We start from the raw sequence: 24,039 nt of genomic DNA on the forward strand, positions 1-24,039 counted from the left end.
GGCTCCTCTGCTATTTACACCGATACCTTTCTGTGCTGTGCTCATGTGTTTATCCATGTGTTTGCTTATCTTGGCCGCTATGATGCCTGACATGAGCTTCCATGTTGTGGAGAAGCAGGTTATTGGTCGGTAGTTGGGTGGGACTGGACCCTTTGATGGATCCTTCTGGATTAGGATTGTCCGCCCTTCAGTTAACCATTCAGGGTGAGTCCCACTTTGTAGCAGCTGGTTCATTTGGCCTGCGTATATATATATATATATATATATATATATATATATATATATATATATATATATATATATATATACTGCATATATATAGTAATTAATTACTCACATTAATTACTCATTAATGTGAGTAATGTGACATTACTCACAATATTGTAAGTAATGTGAGACATTACTTACAGTATTTACTGTAAACTGTAAGTAATGTCTCACTGTAAAGTGAAACATTTTACAGGCACATTGTGTTGTGTGTGGTTTCTCCTTCTGCAAAGATCTTTCATAAAACAGTCAATTACTTTCAGGCAACCGCTTTGGGATTAGCACTGTGGATATGAGACCAGAAGTTATAATCAGTCAATAGGCTTACATCTGAATTTAAGCCATATAAAAGTTCTATCACTTCTATTTTTGTCAATGTCAATGTCAATGTGAAATTTATTTATATAGCACTTGAAAAACAGGTTCAAAACTGCACCACAGTGCTGCACAAAAATGATAATAAAATAAGTTGATGAAAAGAAAAACAGAAATATTACAAGAAAAAAAATCCATGTATATTGTTAAAATAATACAAGTAATAATAAAAGTAATAACAAGTAAAAAAAAAAAAAAAAAAAAAAAAAAACTGGAATAGTGGCACAGAGTAGCCACTATTTAATCAACACTCTGCAAAAATAAATCAAAAAGTTTATTTGTATTTCCAGAAAATCACCAACAATACCTGCCATACAATAGAATCACTTCCCAGCTTCTTTAATTAAAAAAAATACTGATCATATTGGTCTTATGGTCACAGTTCTCAATTTTCCAAGAGCAGAAATTCAAACCCAGCTATGGATTTTGTGTTTGCTCATATAAAATGCTTACAGGAAATGCATGACCAGATGCTGTGTGATGTAAAGCATTCCCAGAAGAAAAGCAGCAATAGGTCAGCAAGCAATGGGAAGAATTGTCTTGAATGTAACCATGTATAACATGTCTATTGTCCCTAATCTATATCCCAGCTGTATTACTGCATTATGTTGCTGTAACATTGGAATGTAACATTTCATTGGTGTACAGTTGCATACACATATTTTTAAAAATGTGCTATAATGAGATCTGAAACCTGACTAAAACTCTTCAGATATCTAATTATTTCAGAAGTCCTCACACAATTTATTAGAAACGTGTCTTTTCAAGATATTTTTTTAGCAACCTTAACTAAATAGAAATAATTCAAATACAAATCAGGCTCTCAAGGTTACCTCACATATTGTGGATCTACATACCATGTTAAAGAGGATGCCAAATAGAATGGATTTTATTAAGAAGAAATTCTAAGAAATCATAATTCCTGAGAGTAGAGAGAATGGAGCATAATTATAGTCATAGTCTGTAAGTCTGGCAACTTCACAAAAAAAAAAAGCCTAGGTTTGTTTTGTTTGTTTTTTGTTCACCTCTAATGATCAATATAATCATCACTTTTATATGAATAGCACATTTCAGCAACAAGGCATTCAAAGTGACAAACACAATAAACAATAAAAAGTTACACTGAAATGACAATGAAAAAGATTATGAAAAGTTGCAATCCAGACTAAAACTAATGATGTTCCAGTTATTAATCAAAGGCAGACCCAAAGAGGTGTGTTTTCAGCCTTGATTTAAAATAACTCAGTTTTTCAGCATTTTTGAGGTTTTCTAGAAGTTTGTTCCAGATCAGAGAAGGATGGAAGCTGAATGCTGCTTGTCCATGTTTGTATTATTGTATTTTAATTGAAGGATTGGAGCAAATTATCATTTTTAATCTGCCAGGCATGTTGTCTCCTGGATGACAGATTAACACTGATTAAAACCTGCAATGTAAATATCCTGTAAACACTGTGGATTAGAACATCCTGGCATTTGTGTTGATGTGGAAAAAAGTTTCAGTTTTTGCAAATTTACTAAAGGTAGAAAACAAAAAAAATGGTAATCATTCGCGGCCTTGAGCTGTTTTCACTGATCATCTTTGAGATGCTTTGAAGTACATAACATAACTAAGTGAATATTAATTTTCTTTCTTACAGTCCATTGTGCACGTTTGTATTTATTCTAAACGCTTCTGATAAAATGTATGCAAAAAGGCTCAATTTAAGCCAATTAGCTGGTGTTTATGTTGATGGTTATTGAATGAGTGTGTGCTGCTGGGCCTGGTGGTCATCCCAGTGGAGCTCCTTTGGGCTGCGGTGTGGATAATTAGAGCGGTTGAGGGAGGGTTAACCTCTCAGTACCACAGGAGAGCCAGACAGCTCACTGCTATACCTCTCTTTTGATGTCTGACCACCTTTCTCTCTACACCATCAACCTGAATGTCAACCAATTGGGACAGTGCAAGGGCTTGACATTATGTCTGCAGGTTATCATTATATGTATTTTTTTTCTTTACCTGATCGATTGGCTCTGGTCTGCAGTCTTGCTTCTGGGGGTATCTGTCACTGCTAGTTAGGTATTGACCAGTGGGTATCATTAGGAGCAAGCACGCCTGCTTGGGGGATGCTTTGTTGTGGGGAGGGGTTGTGAAGAACCCAAGCCTTTTTCTTTTAGCCTCCTGGACTAAGTTGACCTTTCACTTAGGGAGCAGCTGGAGCTGAGAGATATTTAATTGAATGGAGTCTTCAGATGTATTTTGGAGAAAGCAGGGAAGATACTGTCGGCTCAAGATCAGGGAGCGGTGGGGAGACAGAGAAAGTGGAGGGTGGGAGAAGAGAGTTTGTTTGACCTTCAACGCCTAATTGATAGGCTTCTCATAGACCTTGTTTGAGATGTACGTGGTCCCTGTTGTTCAGCAAGCCCTTACCACTACTGTGCAAGTACAAAGTCAACCACAGGTAGAGAGCCCCTAGTGGCCTGCCACAATCAATAGTAGCCGGCTCAGCTAACGAGAGGTGCAGCCACTCTGCAGCTTTCACAGGCCCCATTAACAGTCAGTGGGCAGCCTAATTCTACTGCCTTACTCATTAATGTGGAGAAATGGGGGCAACAGCAATAGTAGAAAACAGCCTGGAGAAGAACGGCTGTTCATGGTGTTCAGAGGAAATCAAATCAGAACAGCAACATTATGTCCAGTATTACATCTAGAGATTAACCTCGGAATACTTCAAAACAATTTCTGTTTTTCAATTTTTCAATGTTGTCTGTGCTTTTTAATTACAGTTTCAAGCAAATAACGTTGTCAAACTGACATGAACATAATAGAGAATTCAGAAGAAGAAAAACTCATGTCTTAAAAAACTGCTGCTACTTTTATCTCTATCACTAAATGTTCAACTGAAAAGCAGCTCGTTTTGTTTACATACCAAAACATGAACCTTTCATCGCCACCGACTATTTTCTGCTACAAGGACGGAAGCAAGAAGCACAGCGTGGATATGAGGCTGTTCCTGTCATTACAGCTGATCTCCAGAGTGAAGGACTGACACCTTTTCATACGACTGATGCTGCCAGGTGGATGGCCTGGGTGTTTCAGGACCTGCTCTCTGAGAGCGAATGGATTGTTGCTTGTTTGTTATTTCTATTGTTTCTGTCTGAAAAACACACAGTACAGATTGCTGTAAGCCAACCTTAACTAATTAGTTAAAACGAATAGTCACACTCTAAATTCCTCACAAAATAAATCTGGTTTCTCTATGTTCACTATTTATTCTGAACTGTGACATCATTGCAGAATTTTACTGGTTCTATTACAATTTTATTTTATAATTAACTGTTTTGTCTCTAGTGGTTTAGTTTCATCATCACTGTATGTTTTTTTTCAGGTAGTTTAGTAGAGTGTCGTTAGCATAGACAGTTTGTTGATTGCAAGGTTGAATCCTTTCTGTTAATAATCTTATATATTTTTTTAAAAAAATGTCTGTGTTCATCTTGCTGTTCAGATAACATCAATGCTGGACTTATGCCTTAATCTATTATTTTAAAAACCAGAACTTTTCAGGCACATAGCTATAAATAATATCTGAGAACTGGAACAATTTGGGCTATTTTCTTGAGTGTGGTTCCCCTACGTGGTAATTTTGATCTAAATTATTAGTTTTATTAATAATTGCCCTAAACAATGATTTCAATTATTCATAGCCAAAATCTGACTCATATTAAACACAACATAATAGTCTGGCTGAATCATTATTAGGGCTTGAAGTTCAGATAGAAGAGATGGTTTGAACTTTCTACTTTCTTTCTTTTCTCTGGGCTTGCTCCCCATCCATCCTTTTCAACTCATTTGGGATTCTGAGCTGTAGATGAGAGATTATTTGAGCTATTATTATCAATATTGTAATTAGAGATGTTAATCAGCTGCTCCCAGTTGTGAAAGTGTTTCACACAGGCCATTTTGATGGAATTGTTGAGATAAATTAATACTGTTTTGTGTTTTTTGTGTGCGTTATTGTTGCTATGTGATGACGGTTGTGGAACGAATGTTTTTGTGCTCTTTTTCTAACAGCTGTGTAGCAATACTGCTAACTGAGTTACTTTGTAACAATTCTAAAATTTAAATGTTGCAGACTCAATCACAATATCTCGTTTGATTGTTTGTCACTGTTACAAAAGCACACATTTTTGCAAAAATGTTAAGTCAATTCCTTCCATAAAAAAACAAAATAATCGTAAAAAATACTTAAAATTAAGAGTTAAAGTTGTTTTAATAATTTTTTTAAAGAATAAATCAGAATGAAAGTCTAATCAATTATACTGCCACCTTGAGTGGGACAAAATTCCGGAATATTAACATCTTCCAGGAAGTAATAGAGTCCTGGAATTAAATCTGACAGACTGGAACAACTGCACCACAATGATTTCCTTCAAAAAAGTCATGTCAAAAAAGATACAGAATATGCAAAAGAAACAAGTCTGAAATCTGCCATTCAGCAACCAGATCACAACGTCCTGATTACCATGCACATTCCAGTCTTTTAAATGAGCTGAGACGAGCTTTAAACAAGATTCAACAGTTTAAACCTCAGCAGTAAGCAGCAGACTTAATTAAGTTTGGGACCCTTCACAACGGATACAAAGAGGAAGACAGGGACTGGCTCTGTGGATGAAAGTATGTTTAGACATTGTCTTGGTGATGTGCTGCTGGCACTAAGGAAATGAGAAATGGGGCTTTGCTCCATGTTAAAACATGGCTGCAGTTTACGGCTCCACTTGTTAAAGAACTTCAAAGATGAATTGGTCAAGAAGACACAAGTCATTTCAATCAACCTATTTCAATTAACCTGCAACAGAGATAGCTCTGGCACATCAGATTCAATCACAGACTGAGTGATGTGTGGTGGTGGAACTGAAGCCAGAGTAGACAAGACAGAGACAACCTCATGCTGGTGATGGCTGATTTATAGGGAACAGCTTAAATGAAACCACAAAAAAAAAAAAAAAAATGGCACAGGAGAGCCAGCAGAGAGGATACAGACACTGTGTCATGGTCAGTGTGCCAGTTGAACCCAAAGTGCAGGCAGAGTTGAAGGCAGAAGTAAATTTGAATATATCTGTAGCCCAGTGATAAACTGAGGTTATGGTAGTTACTATTTGTTAAGGTTAATTTTACATAGTTCAAAATAAGATACAAGTATATTAAAAGTAAATTACTGTTTACTCAAACATACATTGGTGAACAACTAAGTGTTTAGTATTCTTCTTTCCGAAAGAAATACATTGGTATTTTCCTTCACCTTAATAGTTGAATAATATAAAGGTCACTATTGAGTAATTATCTTATTTGATGATTAAAACTATTGTTTGTTAGTGAGCTATTGTGTAAATATTGTAACTGAAAGAAGCAGTGTGACGTAAGCTGCACTGCGCATTCTCTGATCTCACCATTTCCATTGGCAGTGGGGACAGTTTGTCCCGTGCGGGATGGGGATTGGTGGAGAGGAGGAGAAGGCGGGAGCAAGGGAGAGAGTGGTAAGGGTGGAGAACGGAGGCGGACGAGGAAAAAAAGAAAACAATAACAAAAAGAGGAATAAATAAGAAAGAAAAGAGAGACGAAAAGGAGAGACAAAGGGACAACAGGACGAGAGAGCACGGAAGTCGGGAGAAGTTGAAGGAGTTCAGTTGACGCTGGAGGGACGAGCCAAGAGGGGACCGGAGCAAGTGGTCGCGACGGACTTCGGGCTAAGCTAAGTGGGCTAACGCTTTAGCGCCACGGTCCTGCGGCAGCCGTTGAGCCGCTGCGAAGTTGAGAGGAGGGAGGCATCTCAGCGTTTCCTATGTTTTCCCCGAATTGCACCGCTCTCAAATTGTTTCTTTCCTTCGTCCTCCCTCTGGGATTTCAACGTCTACTCCTCGTTGGTCACAGGCCTGCACCGTTGGGTTTTCTCGGGGGTTTTTTTCCCATTTCTCCACCACCATTTGAAGGTCGTGAGTAGAACTGACTGTTCAGGACGATATATTAGCTTGGACATTGCTTGTGAACATTAAGTGTTTAGTGGGCCTGCCTTATGTGCTGCCTTATGTGAAAAGTATATGTTGTTTTCCATTCTTTTTTGTTTTGTTTTCCTAACACTTAAAAGTATTCACAGCTTACAGTTCAATGGTGATTAACAGTGAGGGTTCCCTGTCACAGTAGTTAATAAAGTGAAGCTGAGTAATTTTGCCTGAATTTCTATTTCTCTGGGTCATATTTGTTACAAACCAGGTCAGTGGTATTACCTACATAATGGGGTACCTCATTGATGTCGAACCCAAGCACCCACCAACACTTAATGTTCACAAGCAATGTCCAAGCTAATATATCGTCCTGAACAGTCAGTTCTACTCACGACCTTCAGAGTGACACACAGACGGGACCCTGTAGCGACGGAGAATCCAGCAAGGAGTGATTGAAGGAGAGGTTGTTAAATACTGGGACTGTGCTTACTGGAGCAATGGTACGGGACTGATTACTAAGTAAACACTAACAGGGAACAGGATATATGAGTGTATGTGCATCTGTGTATGTATATGTATATATGTATGCTGTGTGGCAGCAAAGCAGAGAGGAGTGCAGCGTGGATGAAGAGGTGCTAGCTCTTCTTTGGGTACCTGAATAGTTTGCTCCCCTTCAGTCTCACTTTGTTCTGGACCAAACCAAAACATCAAGCCTTCAGACGACGCATTGTCATGGAAAAAAAATACTTTAACAAGAGAAGAAGTAGAAATTTATTTAATCTTTCTAGGTGAGAATAAAAATACAGAGTCAAAGGAGTCTTTCAAGTCTGCTCTGACTAACTGTGAATTCTGATTTCCTTTCATAAGTTCTGGTCAGAGAACAGAGGCTTGATTGAACCATTGTGGTAAATCTTTAATTGTTATGCACCAATGATTCTGTGGGACTCAACACACATGGTCTCACTCATTGAACTATTGCAACACTTGCGAAGGAATGGAGTTTGTGTTTAATGTTAAAGGGGATAGCTTTGATCCAGATCCTACACTAAATCAATTAATTGTATGATAAAGTAAAACAAACTCACTTTCTATTTGTTTGATTTATTGTTTTTCTCTTTTCTCTCGTTTTACCAAAAACTGGATGACAGAAGTCTTCAGTCTGGTGCTTTGGTCTTAACTAGACCGTTTTGGAAAGACAAATTTGTTTACAGAGACTTCATAATACATTTTATTTGTTTCTGTTCTTTTGTTTATTTATTTGGGATCTTTAAAATGTCTTCCAGTTCCAGAGTTAAATGTTCATCAGAATTTAAAGTTTATTGATCTTTGACAATGTGTTCTTACATTATTATGCTATTACCATTATTTTACTGGAAAATTGTCTCACAACAACAATGTTGTTTATCGCAATAACTTCTGGGACAATTTATTGTCCAACAAAATTTGTCCTTGTGACAGTCTTAGTCACAGTGCTTTGGAGAATGTTCTGTTATTGTTTATCTCTTCCTCAGAGTTTGAGAAGGTTAGAAATAATGGCATGCATCAGGGGTGCATCGATTGCAGTTTTCTGGCTGATAACCGATTACTGATCTAAAGATCATGAAAAGCCTGACATGCTGATTCCGACTTTGGCCAATGCCAGTTTTTCTTTTTTATCCCAGTGTCACTAAATATAGGTAGAATGTCACTGAGTTGGCAATGGTGGAGGGACTATTGTTAACTGAAAATGTGCAGACATGACCTGGTGGGCGGGTCTGTCAGTCTAACCTCTCTTATGGCAGAGAGGTTCTCTCTCTGAAAGGACAGTGGCTGATCTTCGCACCTTTGCTGAGGTAAATAAGATCACATGTAATATCAGCCAAAATCTCCCAAAATGAAGGAAATCAGCTCAGATAAATTGGTACAGCCCTAGTTTGCATATAATACAAGTACTAACTTTTCATTGGTACTTACCAATCTTCACAAGAAGATTGGTATTCTGAAATATTGTAGATACTTCAAAATCGATAATCCAGTGATCAAAACTCTGTGGCAACTGACATCCATGTCTTCTACATCAACCCAGAGGAACAGCTAAACAGCCACATATATAGGTTTTCACTCTAAAGGGATATCAGTTATTGATCCTGTTATGCTTTAACATATTCAGTAAGATTAGTTTCATACAAGTCCACACAATGCTCACCCTCTACTCAGTCAACAACTTGATATTTTATATTTAATTTCAACCTGTCAATTACAGATTGAGCGGACAGCTGAAAAAAAAAAGAGAGAAAGATGATGGGAAGCAAAGAACTAATTAGGCAACTGTGTAATTTTAATTAGCTGTTTTGATAATTAAACTAATTAGATCCCCTGTGTTTCCACGATGTGCAGTCAACTGGAGTTTTTTTTTCTTAATCAAGGCTTCAGAGCTTGACTCGGTTGGTTAATTAGTCACTTTTGCATCAGAAAGCTTTATTGATAGCCTTAATTTGCAGTTGAAATGAGAAATCTGCTGTCAATAATTTGGATAACGGCCCGCTGGTTGATTGCAGATAACAAAAGTGAGCTGCCTCAGCTCGACACATCCACAAACCCTCTGGGTAATTCATTGAATTCTTAAACTTAATGATCTACATATTACCAAATAAGCTCCCTGTTGCCTAATTCTTCTTTTTGACCTTTCTAACTAAGTGAGAAAGATTGACTGACCACACCCACTGGTTCTATGTTTTCCCAAAACACCTGCTCAAAACCTCACTCACAAGATGCTGTAATTCTTCCTTTGTTGCTAACCTTACAAGCCATGCGTGTGCATTAATTGGAAAACAAGGCAGACAGAAAAAAAGATGCAAACGTACTGCTTGCTTTGTTGCTAATTAGTGTCCTTGGAATTAAATGAGTAGCTTGTTGTGCACCTCCAGCTCCTGCGGCCCGTGTTTGTGAATTGAATAATTGATTCTCCTCCACTAATCAGAGAATGACATAATGAGCCAGTTTAATTAAATGGGGAACTAACCTGGCAAACACTGGGAAAATATTTGCTCATTTACGAGTAATCAGGAATAGCAGAGTATGTGGGGGAGGTTGGTGGAGGATGTGAAGAGGTGTGGTTTTGTTACTGCTGGATAAACTTAGATGCAGATGAGCTGAGGTGACTGGGGTTTGGTCAGTGCAAATTATTAGCTAATTCTACAGTCATTCATAGCTGCTATGTTTACATGGAAAGACCAGTTAAATTAAAATGCTCTAAAAGCGTTTTAGACCATATTTTTAGCAAAACCTAAGGTTTGCTGAAAATATTTATTGCATGTTGCATGCATACTGCAAACCAGATTGTGATCAATATCTGATGATATCCCACAGCTTCCTCTGTATGTCCTACATCAAACAGACCTGGGAATGAACAACCATGCACCAGACTGAAGCATTTATTATAATAGTTGAGGGAGGTTTTGAGCTTGGATACCTCTAATGAGGTAACTCGAACAGAATGGGGGTTGTGAAACATTTCCATATTCCAGGGTATGTATTTTATGTATTTATATTAATTGTATTAAAAAAAGTGTGACTAAGTCTGAATCCATTTTCTGAAGTACTTTTACATCAAAGAAATTAGAATAATAATAACAAACGCTCTATGTCTGGGTCAGCAGGACACAGTCATAGGGAAGACTGATGACTGGACAAATGTCCACAAGATAGTGAGACAACACAGGGAGGAGAAGACAGTCCAGGTCATTACTCAAGAAGCTGGTAGTACATTGTTCTTTATATAAACATAGCAGGAAATTTAGTGGAGGGAAGAAATGTGGACAGGGAGAAGCGCAGTCTTGAGCTGTCAAGTGAAATCCGATCCAGAAAAGCCACCACACAAACGTGTGCCACAAGTGCCCTGAACCAGAGACAATGACTCTGGTTTTGTTTTCAGATGGAAACTAATCCTGAATTTCAGGGTTTCTTTACCTGAAACCACAACCAAAAAAATGCCACAAAAAAAAAAAAAAATTAAAGCTTGAAACGTCATAATTTTTGTGTCATGAACCGTTTTACTTTTCTGCATTTCTTGATGACTGATAAGAAATAATGCACTTTTACACAATATGTTAAGATTTTGAGATGCACTAGTACATTCCTATATTGTACTGTAACCCAACTAAGGAGAGTGTTTTTTTCTTCCAATTCAGAAGCAAACATCCACCGAGATTATAACTCCAACTGTTCAGAATTACCAGACAAGCTTATCTTACTGAGTTGTCAACAACAAAGTTTATCATTTTGAGAAATTCACAGCGCTCACTCATCTAATAATAATAATAATAATAATAATAATAAGTGATTTATTCAAAATACCCTTTAAATCTTGAGATCTGAAAAATCCCATTCACATGGTGATGATGATAAGCTACTAGCTTTTAGCCGCTGCTGCCCTGTGGCAGCCTGACAGCAGCCAGGCTGGACACAAACAATCTGTCTGCTGTGAATTTAAAAAGAAAATACTGAAAGGATTCTCATGACTCCTGGCCATCAAATGTGCCAATTGTAACTTACAGATATTTATTACTGATCAAAATCAGGCAATTTTAACCTTTTAAAATCAATGTTGATAACTGAATTGCAAAGTGATTTACATACAGTATTTTGTTCTTTCAACCCAAAACTGACCAGGCCTTTTTGTTCACATAGCAGGGGTCTGCAACTGCAGTCCTTCACTCTGCAACTTTTACACTTTCTTGCTCCAACACAGCAGAATAAAAAAAAAAAAAAACACGGCTCATCACCAGGTCTTTGCCAAACATGATTCTATCCAGTTTTTTCCTCTTTGTTTTTTTAAGACTGATTTCTCTGTAAAGTAGCTCCAGTCATTTTTTTAGAGTGCAATGTGCGGTCCTACACATGACATTCTCCTGTGTTCTCAATTCGTCTGAAGCCATGACAAACAAGTAGGCTTTTTCTTCCAAACATGTAGGTCTCACAAATTGAATCAAAACCTTCTTTAGATCAGATATCTTATATGGGATTGGGATTTTGTTAATGTCTGATGAAAGCAAAATGTAATTTTTGAGCCACAATTCTAAAATGTAAGATTGGCTCCAAAAAACACCACAAAACCCAATGCCCAGAGTGGCAGCAGCTTTGTGATTTAAGATAGATTTTTGTTTGTTGTTGTTCTAAGTTTGGTCAGTGTGAACGGAGACATAAACAGTTTATTTTTATAATAACACAAGGTGTTCTAATCACATAAAAAATCCCAGTAATTTTGTTATACCATGATATTCTTTTGCTTTTGGTAGATCTCTGTTTTTGAGCTTCCAAGTTAAATAGATGAATATTAAAGATCCTAAATATTTAACAGAAATGGTAACCTGACTTTTTATTGCTGTGACTTGTGTATTATCTTCTTTAGTTTTTTTCAAGTTGACTGACAAGAAGTGAGCATGTATATTTTTTGCATATGGAATGAGGAAGGATGTTGTTTTGAATCGCATCAAACCAATTTAATGCAGTGCAACTGGTTTGATACAAACCAACTAAAGTAAGTGCCAAAGACACATCATGTTCTTTTTCCATCCAGAATAGCGGCCTGTGTGTGTGTGCATGCATGGGGTGAGTGAGTGTGTGCATGCATACATGTCATCCATATTTTAAAGTCCAGAACAGCTCAAAACAAGGAAAAACAAAAAGATAATAAATAACACAGCAGCTATGTAAGTGTCTATGGCATGAAAACAGCCTGGTGAATGCATCCCAGTCCAATCAATAGATCGTTATAGATTGTAATCACTTGAAGCGTATAATCACCTTAAACCTATCAATCATAGACAAGGAGATAGCCTAGACCTCCAAATCCTGGCCTGCAGTCCTCTTCCTCCTTGGATTAGGATGTGAGATTGGGTCAGGATCACAGGGCTGCACCCTGGCCAGCCAGATATCAGATTAATGACCACTCCAGGGGCACAAAGCTCAGCCAGCGGTTAGAGAGAGATGGGGAGGCGAGTTACAGCTAAATAAATAATACATTATTTGGTCTGGAAGCTGACATAATTATCACCTAAGACACAGGCTTTCTGGTCAGTGCATGAAATATCTCCAAGATACAGAGTCTATAGATCAGATCTTTCTCTCTTTCCATGCGCCCAGATACAGAGGTGAGGAAGCCAGGGCTATGAACCAGATAGCAGTTGTTCTGGTAGAAATAATTATTAATGAAGCCTGTGTAGGTTTTATGAAAAGTGGCCTACAGGGCAGTGGGGCCTGGACACCCCTGCTGTCATTTCCAGTGATGTCCCTTCTGTAAGGTAGCATTCAGGTGTACAAAACAAGCTGATTTGACAGTGTGAAAGTTTCTCATTCATCTAGCAACAACTTAATCTTTCCAGAATGCAAATCTCCTGTGGGTATTATTTTTGCCCAGTCTCTTTCTTAGTTGAATTATGAACTTTGACCTTATGGGTTTTTTTGCAACCTCCTGGATAAGTTGTTGGGTCACTCTTACTAAATTTGCTTGGCAGGTTCTTCTTAAGGGTCCTTTCACACCAGCAACACAGCTGACGACCAACATGCCTGACAACAGCTGCTGCTTTGGGCCCTCAGCTGAGTGTTGGCCCCTTCCATTGTTAACTAGAGCCATTCACTGAGGGTATCCTCTTCAAAGGTTGTTTAACTGTTGTATCTGCTGTGCCCAGCTGATCTCTTACATGTCTGATCACTGATAAATTAAATTGTACCCATTACCATGTGCCACATATCTTCCACTTGGGCCTATAAATAAGGTGGCCGAGGCTTCTGAATGTGTATATATGATTTATATATGTGAAAATATTTTTACAGCCGTCTCTCTGTAGCTGAAATCAGTGCATCAAGAGGTGAGGTCCTCTCATGTCGTACTGCTGCTGCTGTGTGGAGCCTGCAGCTCTCCTCCACCCTCTTCTTCCTCATACCCGTCTCAGTCTGATGGTTATGAGAAATCCAAATAACAAACATGTATATTTGCAATTTATCTTACCTCCCATACCAGCGTCTGCTCACCACAAGCTTTGCTTGGTTTCTCTCCTACCTGCCCCTCCATTTCACTATTTAAATTTACAATTCATAAGCGGATTTTCTCAATTTAGCCATACTTTTAATCTTTACTGAAATGAGTGATGACTTCTTTCAAAAAAAAAAAAGAGAGAGAAAAAAAACTGACAGGCTTACAGCGTATTCCAACGGATTAGTTTCCTGAGGAGATGAGGTTTTCCTTTGTACCTCTGTGTGTCTGTTTGATGGGGTTTAACAGGAAGCGTTGGTGCAGAAATTGGATGCAGCAGGGATCATTGGGAGATGGCCCAGGTTTGATACAAACCCCCACACCACAACTTTGCCCTGTGCCTGTTCCTTCATTTTCCTTTCCATCAAGTTATTTGACTAAATCTTCAAGCACACATAGGTAGACTCAGCTCATACAAATATAATGAACTCCTGTTTCTACATAAATATGCAAAAACAGCACAACCTCACCAGCAGATATGGAGTTGAGAAGATGCATAGCTCTTCAAAACTGCTGATTTGAATAACCAGGTTTTATAATAAATCCCACCTGCTTCATAGTGTGTAAAATAGGAAATATTTGATTGGACTTTCTGATCATATGCTTCTATCACACAACATCAGAGCACTGGTAGGTTTATCTAAAAACAGTTTAAGCATGTCCCTAAACTTTATAATCTCTCAGCAACAGCATTTGAAATCATATTTATAGTGATTGAAACATGCGGGGGTAAAACTAAGAGCCATAACTAAACCTGTCCACAGCTGTTTGAGTTTTGCTTTCCCTTGGTGTTAGTTTTCTGATCACTTCAACATTTTCTGTTGTTGTTATTAAGGTTTTGCCATAATCATCTGTGGCCACATACAATTGCTAGACATAAGCAGTCAATTGTATATATTTTAGGATCCAGACTGATAAGTAGCCTGGTCAAAATACCTCTGCTTCCAAAAAATAGTTTTTCTACTCCATTTCCTTTCCATTTGTGATTACTTATTTGCACCAGAGCAAATTTTCTGTTTTGCTTAATTTCATGGTTGGCCCAATGGATGATCAATGAGATCTTGGATCATAACTCTGATCTTGGCCCATTTTTATTGGTGTCAGTGTCACTTTCATTAATGAACAAAGTGGCACCAAAGTGCTGTATAACAACTAAGCAATTCTGAAAGCTAAATATTGGTTATTGCTAGTCACCGTGTGGCTCCTATCTTAGCTTAAGGATAGGAGCTAAGAAACATAAAATTAACCCTGTGTTTAAGTAGATGATGTGGCAACTGTGATTGGTGTAAAAGTTAAAAGACCAATCGAGAGGAGAGTAATGTGAATTTAGTGTTTAGACAATGGACTGCTGAAATTATAAATGTATAAATTGGGTTAAAAGAAGACATTCACAGAGACCTGAGAGACAAGAAAAACTGTAGGGAACCTTTATGAAGAGTTAATCTCACCATCACAGTCAAATTAATTTTTTGAGGACCAGTTTAGGTCTTCATCTTTCATTTTCTTACAACTATTGTAATTATGCACCTTTATACTAACAATATGTTTAAACAGTCGCTGGTTTGACAAAATATTTATCGGTTCTCATTAGATCAGTTAGTAAGTTGTCAATGATAGTATTCCTTACAGCAATAAATCAGACTTTTCTTCTCCCCAGTGATACAAAATGTTCACTTTCAAATCAGAACTGCTGATTTGTAACAGGATTTGGCTGTTTCCTCATATTTCTGCTTCTTTCCTATTCTCTCTTAAGCTTGTGCTCTATCTCCTTTATTTGCTATTTGAAGCAACTATTAGTGTTTTACCACCACAGGAAAGCGGCTTCATTGAAATGCAATGAAAACGGCACATAGAAGGCAAAGTTAACTAATGGGCTCAAATTTTCAAACGAATGCAAGATTAAAGTCAATTGGATTTCCCATTGGGTTTTGACTGAAACCCTTTGAAAAGAAGCCCCACAGTGGCTTTCAGAGATGAAAAATAGGGCTTGTTTTAAAATATTAATAACATTTTACACTCTCATTATGGGAAGCAACATTTGTTCAGAAACTTTTTCTTTTACCTTGAGGTTGTTCCTATGCTGGATGTATGAGGCGTGAAGGTTCTCTGTAGACAACATTGTTCCTCCATGCTGATGGATTAACCATCATCCAACAGCTGTTATATTTGACCTGCTGCTCTCTACTGTTGCTATTCTGTCAAGCCATGACAAATAATAAGTAGGAGCAAAAAGGATTTTCTGTGCATGTTATAACATTTTATCTGCCACAAAAGACAAAGAAAAAAATTAGGCAATGTAGAAGAGAATAACTAAAGAGAAAATACACCGAACAAAAGGAGAAGGGGAGAAAAAGAAAAGAAGGTGCTGTCTGACTGAAAACCTTAGAGAGAACTACACAAATACCTTAGAGAGCAATCCCCCCCTATCCTTTCTACTATTATTTAAGAAGCACACACTGTAGAAAGTCGCAACTATGATGACCTACTTTTTTCACTTTACATACCATGAGTAAAATACATATAACAGTAAGTCCCTACATCCCCATAAATGAAGCGAACAACATGGAGCACATACTGTGGGAGGTGGAATCATGTCCATGTGAGCAACAGATTCAGCATCTCTTTGTCTCTGTCTCACATTTAAATGAGCATGTCTGTACAAGAGTGGTGCTTTGTCTCACTCGGTCTGTCATTGGAGGATGTAAATGTGTCAAAACGCCTGCTGAAAGATCTGCACAGGTCCATAGGAGTGACAAGAGGAAGATCTGAAAACTCCTCTGTCATCTGTAATGAGCCAGAAGTCATTAAAACATTACTGCTGGCCTAATTAAGATGGGACATCTGGTCTTTCCTCACAGAATGGATCGCAGCGGAGTACAAATAACTCCTCTATGACAAGTTGAGAGGTGTCATACATCTCAGTGATCGTCAATCAACCTGGGACTTATAGAGATCTTTTATCTTTAATTAGTAGAAGTGTTTCTTTTTGCAGTGATGAAAACAGGAAAATATAAAAAGGATGGTTGTGTTTTCCTACTGCTAATGCTCAACACCCTTTCATGTTGCTGCCAGTTTGGTGTAACTAATTTTCTTTGTCTTAAATGAAACTTGGCTGAAGTCATCTGTGCTCCTTTTAATTTAAAGATGAAACATCTAGTCACTAACTTGGCTATTATTATGTATGTGGTCTGTATAAAGGAAATATGTGAACAAGAGTGAAAAGTGTCAACAGTAAATAATAGTGAGGCAGCTATTTATCTTTTTCTTGACATTAGTAGCCAGAATGTGTGCAGCATCTTTTGAAAAGGTTTTATTCTTGGAAAAATTATATTGGATAATGTTGTTATTATATTATTCAATTCATTCAAAAATTCTTTCAGCCTTACCTTTTACAGGGACGGGAATGAAACTTTGCTGGTTGTTGTGTCTTTACTGACAAGCAGTTACCTTCAGTTTATTTAAATCCTCTGGCCGTCAGCAGAACCTTTTGCACTGGGCGTCTGCAGCTCTTCCAGCCTGGAGGAAGGTTTGCAAACCTCTACACTGCCACAAAATAAAAGTGGCTCTCTGGAAAAGGAACTTTCCCTCCTAGATATGAGATTTCTCTAAAAGCAAATATTTTCTATATGAAACAACAAAAAGCATGAAAAACCATCTCAAGTTTTTCTTTTGACACCAACCTTCTCAGAAAATATTTTTGAATGATACAAACAGATAGGGAAAAGTTCTCGAATGACGTTCAAGAGTTATTGATTGGTCCAAAACAATGCCTCATCTCCTAAAGTTTGCCTGGACAGCCAACTTCAGAAGTCCAGTCTGCTGCTTGGTCACCAGACTGGACCATGCTCTCTTTGGCATTTAAGTATTAAACAGTTTGAAGAATCAAGTGCAAAATTATAGAAACAGCAGAAGCACTTAATGTCATCTGCATAAAAGTGATGAAGCCACAAAATTTATAAAATAATGCAAAATGTATCAAATGTAACAAATGGCAAAATGTACGAACATTAAGACACAAAAACATGGGTTTGTAAGACAAACAGCAAACAAACGTCCCTGGATGATTTTACTGGGAGAAGGAAAAGCATTTGTCTTTTGTTTCTTTTCCGCATCAAACATTTGCATTCTGCTGTTGTTTTCCAGCTATTCATTGAACAACTGATTGCTGCTAGTTTTTATAAGGCCTGAGCTGATTGACTATGGTATCCTATGAGGTACAAAATAAACAAAAATATCTAATTGAAAACTGCCAATATTAAATCAAAACAAAATATTTACAAACAACCAACACAGTGTTAATCAAAACAGACAAACATCTATAAACAATCTACACAAGTTAGAAATACATCTTAGATAATTTACACAATTCATTTTGAATAAATTACAGTCTGTTACATAAACAATACATTCTCCAGTCTGCAGCCATCATGATGTCACAAACTCTTTAAGCAAACAGTTTCTGTTAAATGTTTTACTTTCTTTGTTTTTTCTAATGTTTTTAAAACTAGACTTATGGTTATTTGGCTAAGAGGAGTCCAAGATGGGTTCATAAAGAATAGGTTTGACAACAGCAAGTTTAAAAACAAAAAGACATGTTCATAGTGTCCTCTACACCGGGAGCATTAAGGTCAAAACCTCTCAGGAACAAAAAGGTCGGGAAACTATCAACTGGGCCTGAAGAGGGTTTTGTGATTTATTTTTATTTTTTTTTTTAGAAAAAATAAATTCCAACAAAGAAACTCACATATGAAGCTTGAAAATAAGACATGACTAAAATTCTTGACTTCATGTCCTTTGTTCCAACATCGAACTAATTACATTTTTGGTGTTATTGGGGTTTGGGATATTCAGGGGAGTTTCATGTCTTGTCTGTACGAAATTCTCTACATAAAAATTCACTGCAACCTTGCAGACACAATATTTTGATTCAACTGTTTTTCAAGGTTCAAACATCAATCTTCATTTTTAACTCCAGACGAATAGGTGGCAATAATGCACATTTCCCTACTACTTATCAGAACATACATTTCAATAATAAATTCCTCCTAATCTGTATGATCCTGTGTGTGGCTGATGAATTGTATTAGTTTTAATCATATTTTGTCAGTTTAGGTGAGTAAAAGTGAAACAAAGTGTGCATATATTACATCTATAACCTAACCTCCTGGAGTACCAATTAGCAGGGTGCTGTTTATACACTCACAATAAAAGTAGAACATGTTTTTGTCACAATTAGAAATAAATCAAACACTGAAAAACAAAGGAATGTATGAAAATAATTGGAGCCCAAGGGGTAAAATTTGTTCTCTTGAAATAATTACTCTTATTATGTGCCAATATTGAGGCACGGAGAGAGAGCAACAAACCTCTTTCCAGTTATCAAATGCATGGGGTCTGTGGAAGAAAGTGTATTCTATGCATGCCGAAACTCTCCCTGTTTGCATAATAAGTATCTCAATCTTCATCCTGGTAAAATATTTCTGCCAGAGTTCTCCACTTACTCCCCTAGTGGGCTGAAGATGGACAGTGTTAGCAGGATGACTCATTATTTTGTAGTCCTCTCCCAGCTGTTTGCTGTGGACATTTTTGTCTTTCACTATCTGTATAGGAGAGTTTCTCCAGAGTCTTACATTTACTGAAAGAAAGAAACACAAATATTGATAGATAACAGCCAAGCGTCAGTTTCAGTTTTCAGTTGTAGTTTTTCCGTTTTCAGATTATGGAGCTCGGCGGAGCAGAGTGACTCTAGCTGATGTGTCTTCAGTACCAGTGATGCTTACATTCAGGTTGACGTCTCAGGTGAGTTATTAAGTGCAAAGCCAACTCTGTGCTGTTGAAAAACAGTAACAGAAAGTTCTGGTTCTGTCCACCTTTCTTCCCACACTGTAGCTGCATGAGAAACCTGAAGAGTCTCAAACAGCAAAGATCAATGATAGCTAAGAATCCTCTGTTCTTTGTTCTGCCCTTACAAAAAATCCCATGAAATTCACATGTAAAACCCATGTACCACATTACAACCACATATGGTGGTTCATACAAATGTTCACATGTGAATGACGCATGAATGATGTGAGACACATGTAAAAGCACATACGTGTGATTCTGGAATCCCTCATGGTAAAAACCCATGTGATCATATGGGAATCACGTTTTCACATGTGTATCCCATGTGTAACACATTTAAAATATGTGATATACATGTGATGCACATGTGTATCACATGTTTTTACATGTCCATCACATGACATATGACATGTGATATACATGTGAAAACATGTGATACACATATAAAACGCATAAATGGTCTGAACTTATATAGCGCTTTTCCAATCATTTTGAACAATCAAAGCGCTCTAGAGTGTCATTCACCCATTCACATTCACAAATACACATTAATACACTGATATGCAGATCGATAGGCAATTTGGGCGTAAGTGCCTTGCCCATGGGCACATCTACATGTGGCAGGGGGAAGCTGGAATTAAACATTTAAGACAGTAAAATATCATACACGTGATATATAAAATTTGTGAAATCCATATGTATCACATGTGATACACATGTGAATCTGATTTGAAAACATGGGTTTTTACCACAAAGCATTCCAAAATCACACAAAACATGTGCTTTTACATGTGTCTCACATCATTCACATGTGAGAATTTGTATGAACCACATGTACATTTTTTTATGTGGTACATAATTTTCAGATGTGATTTTTACATGTGAAATAAGATTTTCTTTTACATATTCAGTACAATCACATATTCAGATCTTCACAAAGAAAAAATCTGATCGTATGTGGTGCACATGTGAGAAACATGTGATCACATTTTGAATAAACCAAAATACTTTATCACATGTGAAAAATGGAAACCACATGTGAAATTCATGGGATTTTTTTGTAAGGGTGGCATCACTTTATAACGTTACAGTGCAGAATGTTGCATTCAGCACAGGAACATTCTGCATGTGTTCAGGCATAACGATGCATTTGTTTGGTAGTACAGGTTAGAGACTTTCTGACCTCTAACCCAGGTTACATTATGGGAGAGTGGTGGTGGCTTTGGAGGGGTCAGTGGGTTGCTGGAGTTATGGAGGGTTTGACGTGAAGGTAGAGAGTGGAAATAGTTTATAAACGTAACATTACTGTGTTCCAGAGGGTTTTCAACCTTAGAACTGCAGCTACACTGGAGATGGGTGGAAGTAATCAGGACTAACCTCAGTAGTTCGCAGTACCACACTGCCCAACCAGGCCTTCATTCTATTCAGACCTGTCATTTCCATCAGAGGCCTTGTCTAAAATGAAAGACATGATTGTCAAAAAGTGTTCTCCCCTGACGAATATTATCATGTCTGTCCTATATGGAAAGTACTAACTTTTCCCTTTGCTCTCTCTCTCTCTTTTTCTCTCTCTCTCTCCATCATTGCCACTCATTCCCTCTGTTTCTGTCCCAGTGGAGAGAGAAGGCAAAGAGAGAAAGAAGGTAAAGAAAAGTGAGTGAGTTCTGTTTGAGTGAGTGTAGCTTGTTGCCAAGTCTGGCTACACTACAAAGGTTAGCACATCTGACTGTCAATAGTATCTTGTGGGTGGGAGGGAAGGAGGAGGGAGACATGGAGGTGAAATGGTGGAGGGAGGGGGCGGTCGCTTTGAGAGAAAGAGATACTTTGATATTTCGGAATGTTAGAAGGGTGAATGTGGAGAACAGGAGGTTGGGGATCTAATTACCGGGCCATAATTGGGGGCTGGGGAATAGGTTGCCGTCCTCTCAACTCACTGCAGATCAATTATGTTAAGAGAACATCTGTAAGTAGTGCTTAATGAGGTCCATTAGAGCAACATGCGCTGCCTTCCCTAACGGTGCTTGTCAGCTTCTTGGATGAGCTGGAGTGTGCTGCCGACTGGGGACCTGGTAGAGGGGCTTAAATAGAAGGGGAGGCTCAACATTGTACCACTTTTCCTGTCAGAAAACCAAAGAGACAGAGATACAGGGCAAGGAGAAGGAGAGAAGGCAGCAAAGGGGGAATGGAACGACTGTGAGCAAAATCCAGGATCTGTACTGTTTGATAGGGTGCTTTCAAGTCTGCTTGGCTGATTTTCAAACCATCTTCTAAGTTTGGTTGCTAAGTTTTCTCTAGAAGATCAGGAATTCACTCAATTTGAGAAAGTTGCCTTGTGGACAGTTTGTCTCCAAGTTAGGAACATCCGCAGCAGCATCCCTAGGCTCCCCTGGCTGCATCCCATTTCAAGGTAGGAGTCTCTGCCCTTTTCTCAGTGCAAGGACACAGACAGGACACCACTACTCCTCTGTATTAACCTAAAATCACACCTGACTTGACCAGGAACTGTCTTCATCATCCATTTCCCCAGAACAAATGTAAGGTTTAGTGACCTATTAGGACACAGAGAAAAGCTGGGGTCATGAACATTTTTAGCCTACAAAACATACCTCTCTCTCTCTGAGTGGCTGGCAGGATGCTGGTGTTTCCAATTGATGTCACCTTCTGTCGCCGTCTTCCATTCACAAAGAGGATGACTTGGCTAATTAAGGGCGGGAGGGAAACGGGAGAGGTGTGGGAGCCCACTCTCCACGCACACACACACCTCAGCAAATTGCATGATTACCGAGATAGGCAGTCTTAAAATAATTCAATCCATGACAAAACCTAATTACTGGCAGGTAATACCCTGTCAGCTTTAATGCATGTCATCACTCATCACAGCACGCAGAGAGCATTTTATGACCCATCTTATTACCGCTGCAGTTTAGGCTCAAGCCGCATGCCAACTATTGACTTGTGTCTCCTCCTACTGCCGTCTCCTCCTCCTTCTCTGTGCTGGAGCATTAAGAGAACAACCAGCATTTATCAGGGCATTAGAACACCATGGGTGTGCAAAAGGAAGCTAGGAGGCTATTGAGGTGGGTGAGTGCCTCTGCACTGGCATTATAGTCAAAACTGGGCCACTAATGGATGAGGAATAGCAGATTTGTTTTTAAAAAAGCAAAGAACTACTCAATTCTCTATCTCCATGAATGAAGAATGATTATCTCAGAATGAAGTGATATAGATAAGTTGACCAGTTGGAATGGATAAGTTTGACAACATTTTCTCATCAGTTGTTTTTGTGGAAAAACACCTGGGTGATTTTATTAGACTAGAAGTCCCACTTTCTGAGAAGCCTCTTAAAAAGCACAGCAATGCGTTTGAATGGAAACAGAAGACAGGCTGCACAGTGTACAGCAGTAGTATGACCTGCTTTTCATGTCCAGCCTAACAGAGAAGACTTTGGTTCCAATACTTTTAGGTTCATTGTTGGTCTTTGCATGATCCTAAAAATGTTCAGGTAATCATTTCAGGAGTTTAAAGATTTGCTGGAGGCAGAGTATAGCCTTCATTGTTTCAGTAAGAGGCCTCAATACTCCGTCACCCGTCCTGTTCATGTTCAGTTGACTAATTCAATGGTGACTGAAAAAAGAAAAGTTGCTTTAAATTAAAATATCCGGCTTCCTAATTTAGATGGCAAGATATGAAGCGTAGCCTGTGTGCAAATGAGAACAAAGTAAATGCAGAGCGTGTTAAATGTTGAGGATTGGGTTGGGGAGATCCAGCCTGCCTCCCTGCCTTGTGGCGCGTTGAAAGCGCCGATTGGAGAAGCGGCGTGCAGCAGGAGCCGCTGTGATTAGGCTGGTTGCCGGATCAGATGGTCTCTGCATCGCAGGGGGTGGGGGGAAGCATCTCTTTGTCATCCTGTCATTTGCGGCCAGCACCTCTCTGCGCACAGGCTGCATCTGCGATCGGTGATAAACGTGCTCTCACACGCCATGTGAGCGTAGAGCAGCGGCAGCTTCGCCTCCAGCTCCTCTGCCTGCTGTTCAGTCGGCCGCTGCTTGCCTCTCTTCGCCTCTCCTCCTCTCTCCGCCGCCGTGCTGGATTGTTCTGTGTCTAACAAAGCCCGGTCTCAGGCTGCTCGCAGACAGCTGCTCTCGGAACTCGGTGGCTTCGGGTTGAATGGTGGTGCTCCAGTGGCTCAGCAAATGCAGAAAAGGGAGCAAAGTTTCGGTAAGACGTTTTCTTTGGCTTTTCATTGAACGGGCGCAGGCTGCGCTTCTCGTGTTTCGGTGTTTTTCTGGGAGGAATTCCCAGCGTGTCTCTGGAAGGTGACGTGACCTGCCTCTGCTGCTGCTCCAACCCTCCGCCTCACATCCACCGGCAGCCCTCCATGTCTACAACAGCACACACTCGGGATGTTGGTGTTCTGATACCTATGATAAGGGGTTCGCTGTGTTTGATTGGAACACAAATTGAGTCTGATTACAATCGCCACGATATTGGGCTTAACTTAATGTGGGCTACCATAGCAACAGTAATTAAAGTGATGGTGAAATGTCAGCATCTTGCCACCGATC

The 24,039-nt window shown here is 38.7% G+C and overlaps 1 protein-coding gene across 2 annotated transcripts in view; it reads left to right on the forward strand.

Moving 5' to 3' along the window:
- The first annotated feature begins 21,576 nt into the window (after positions 1-21,576).
- The window catches only part of lmo3 (LIM domain only 3), a 36,549-nt gene continuing 34,086 nt past the window's right edge, over positions 21,577-24,039 (forward strand). Inside the window, exon 1 of one of the 2 annotated variants that reach the window (XM_028043286.1) lies at positions 21,577-21,881. Coding sequence is in view for 1 of the 2 variants with exons in the window: in XM_028043284.1 (XP_027899085.1) it covers positions 23,668-23,692 (25 nt within the window). In the remaining variant the exon portion in view is untranslated. Of the gene's footprint in view, positions 21,882-22,795; positions 23,693-24,039 lie in introns of those variants that run through there. The other variant, XM_028043284.1, reaches the window with a different exon arrangement.

Source organism: Xiphophorus couchianus, chromosome 17 (genome assembly GCF_001444195.1).
Source record: "Xiphophorus couchianus chromosome 17, X_couchianus-1.0, whole genome shotgun sequence".
In the NCBI taxonomy this organism is placed as follows: Eukaryota; Metazoa; Chordata; class Actinopteri; order Cyprinodontiformes; family Poeciliidae; genus Xiphophorus; species Xiphophorus couchianus.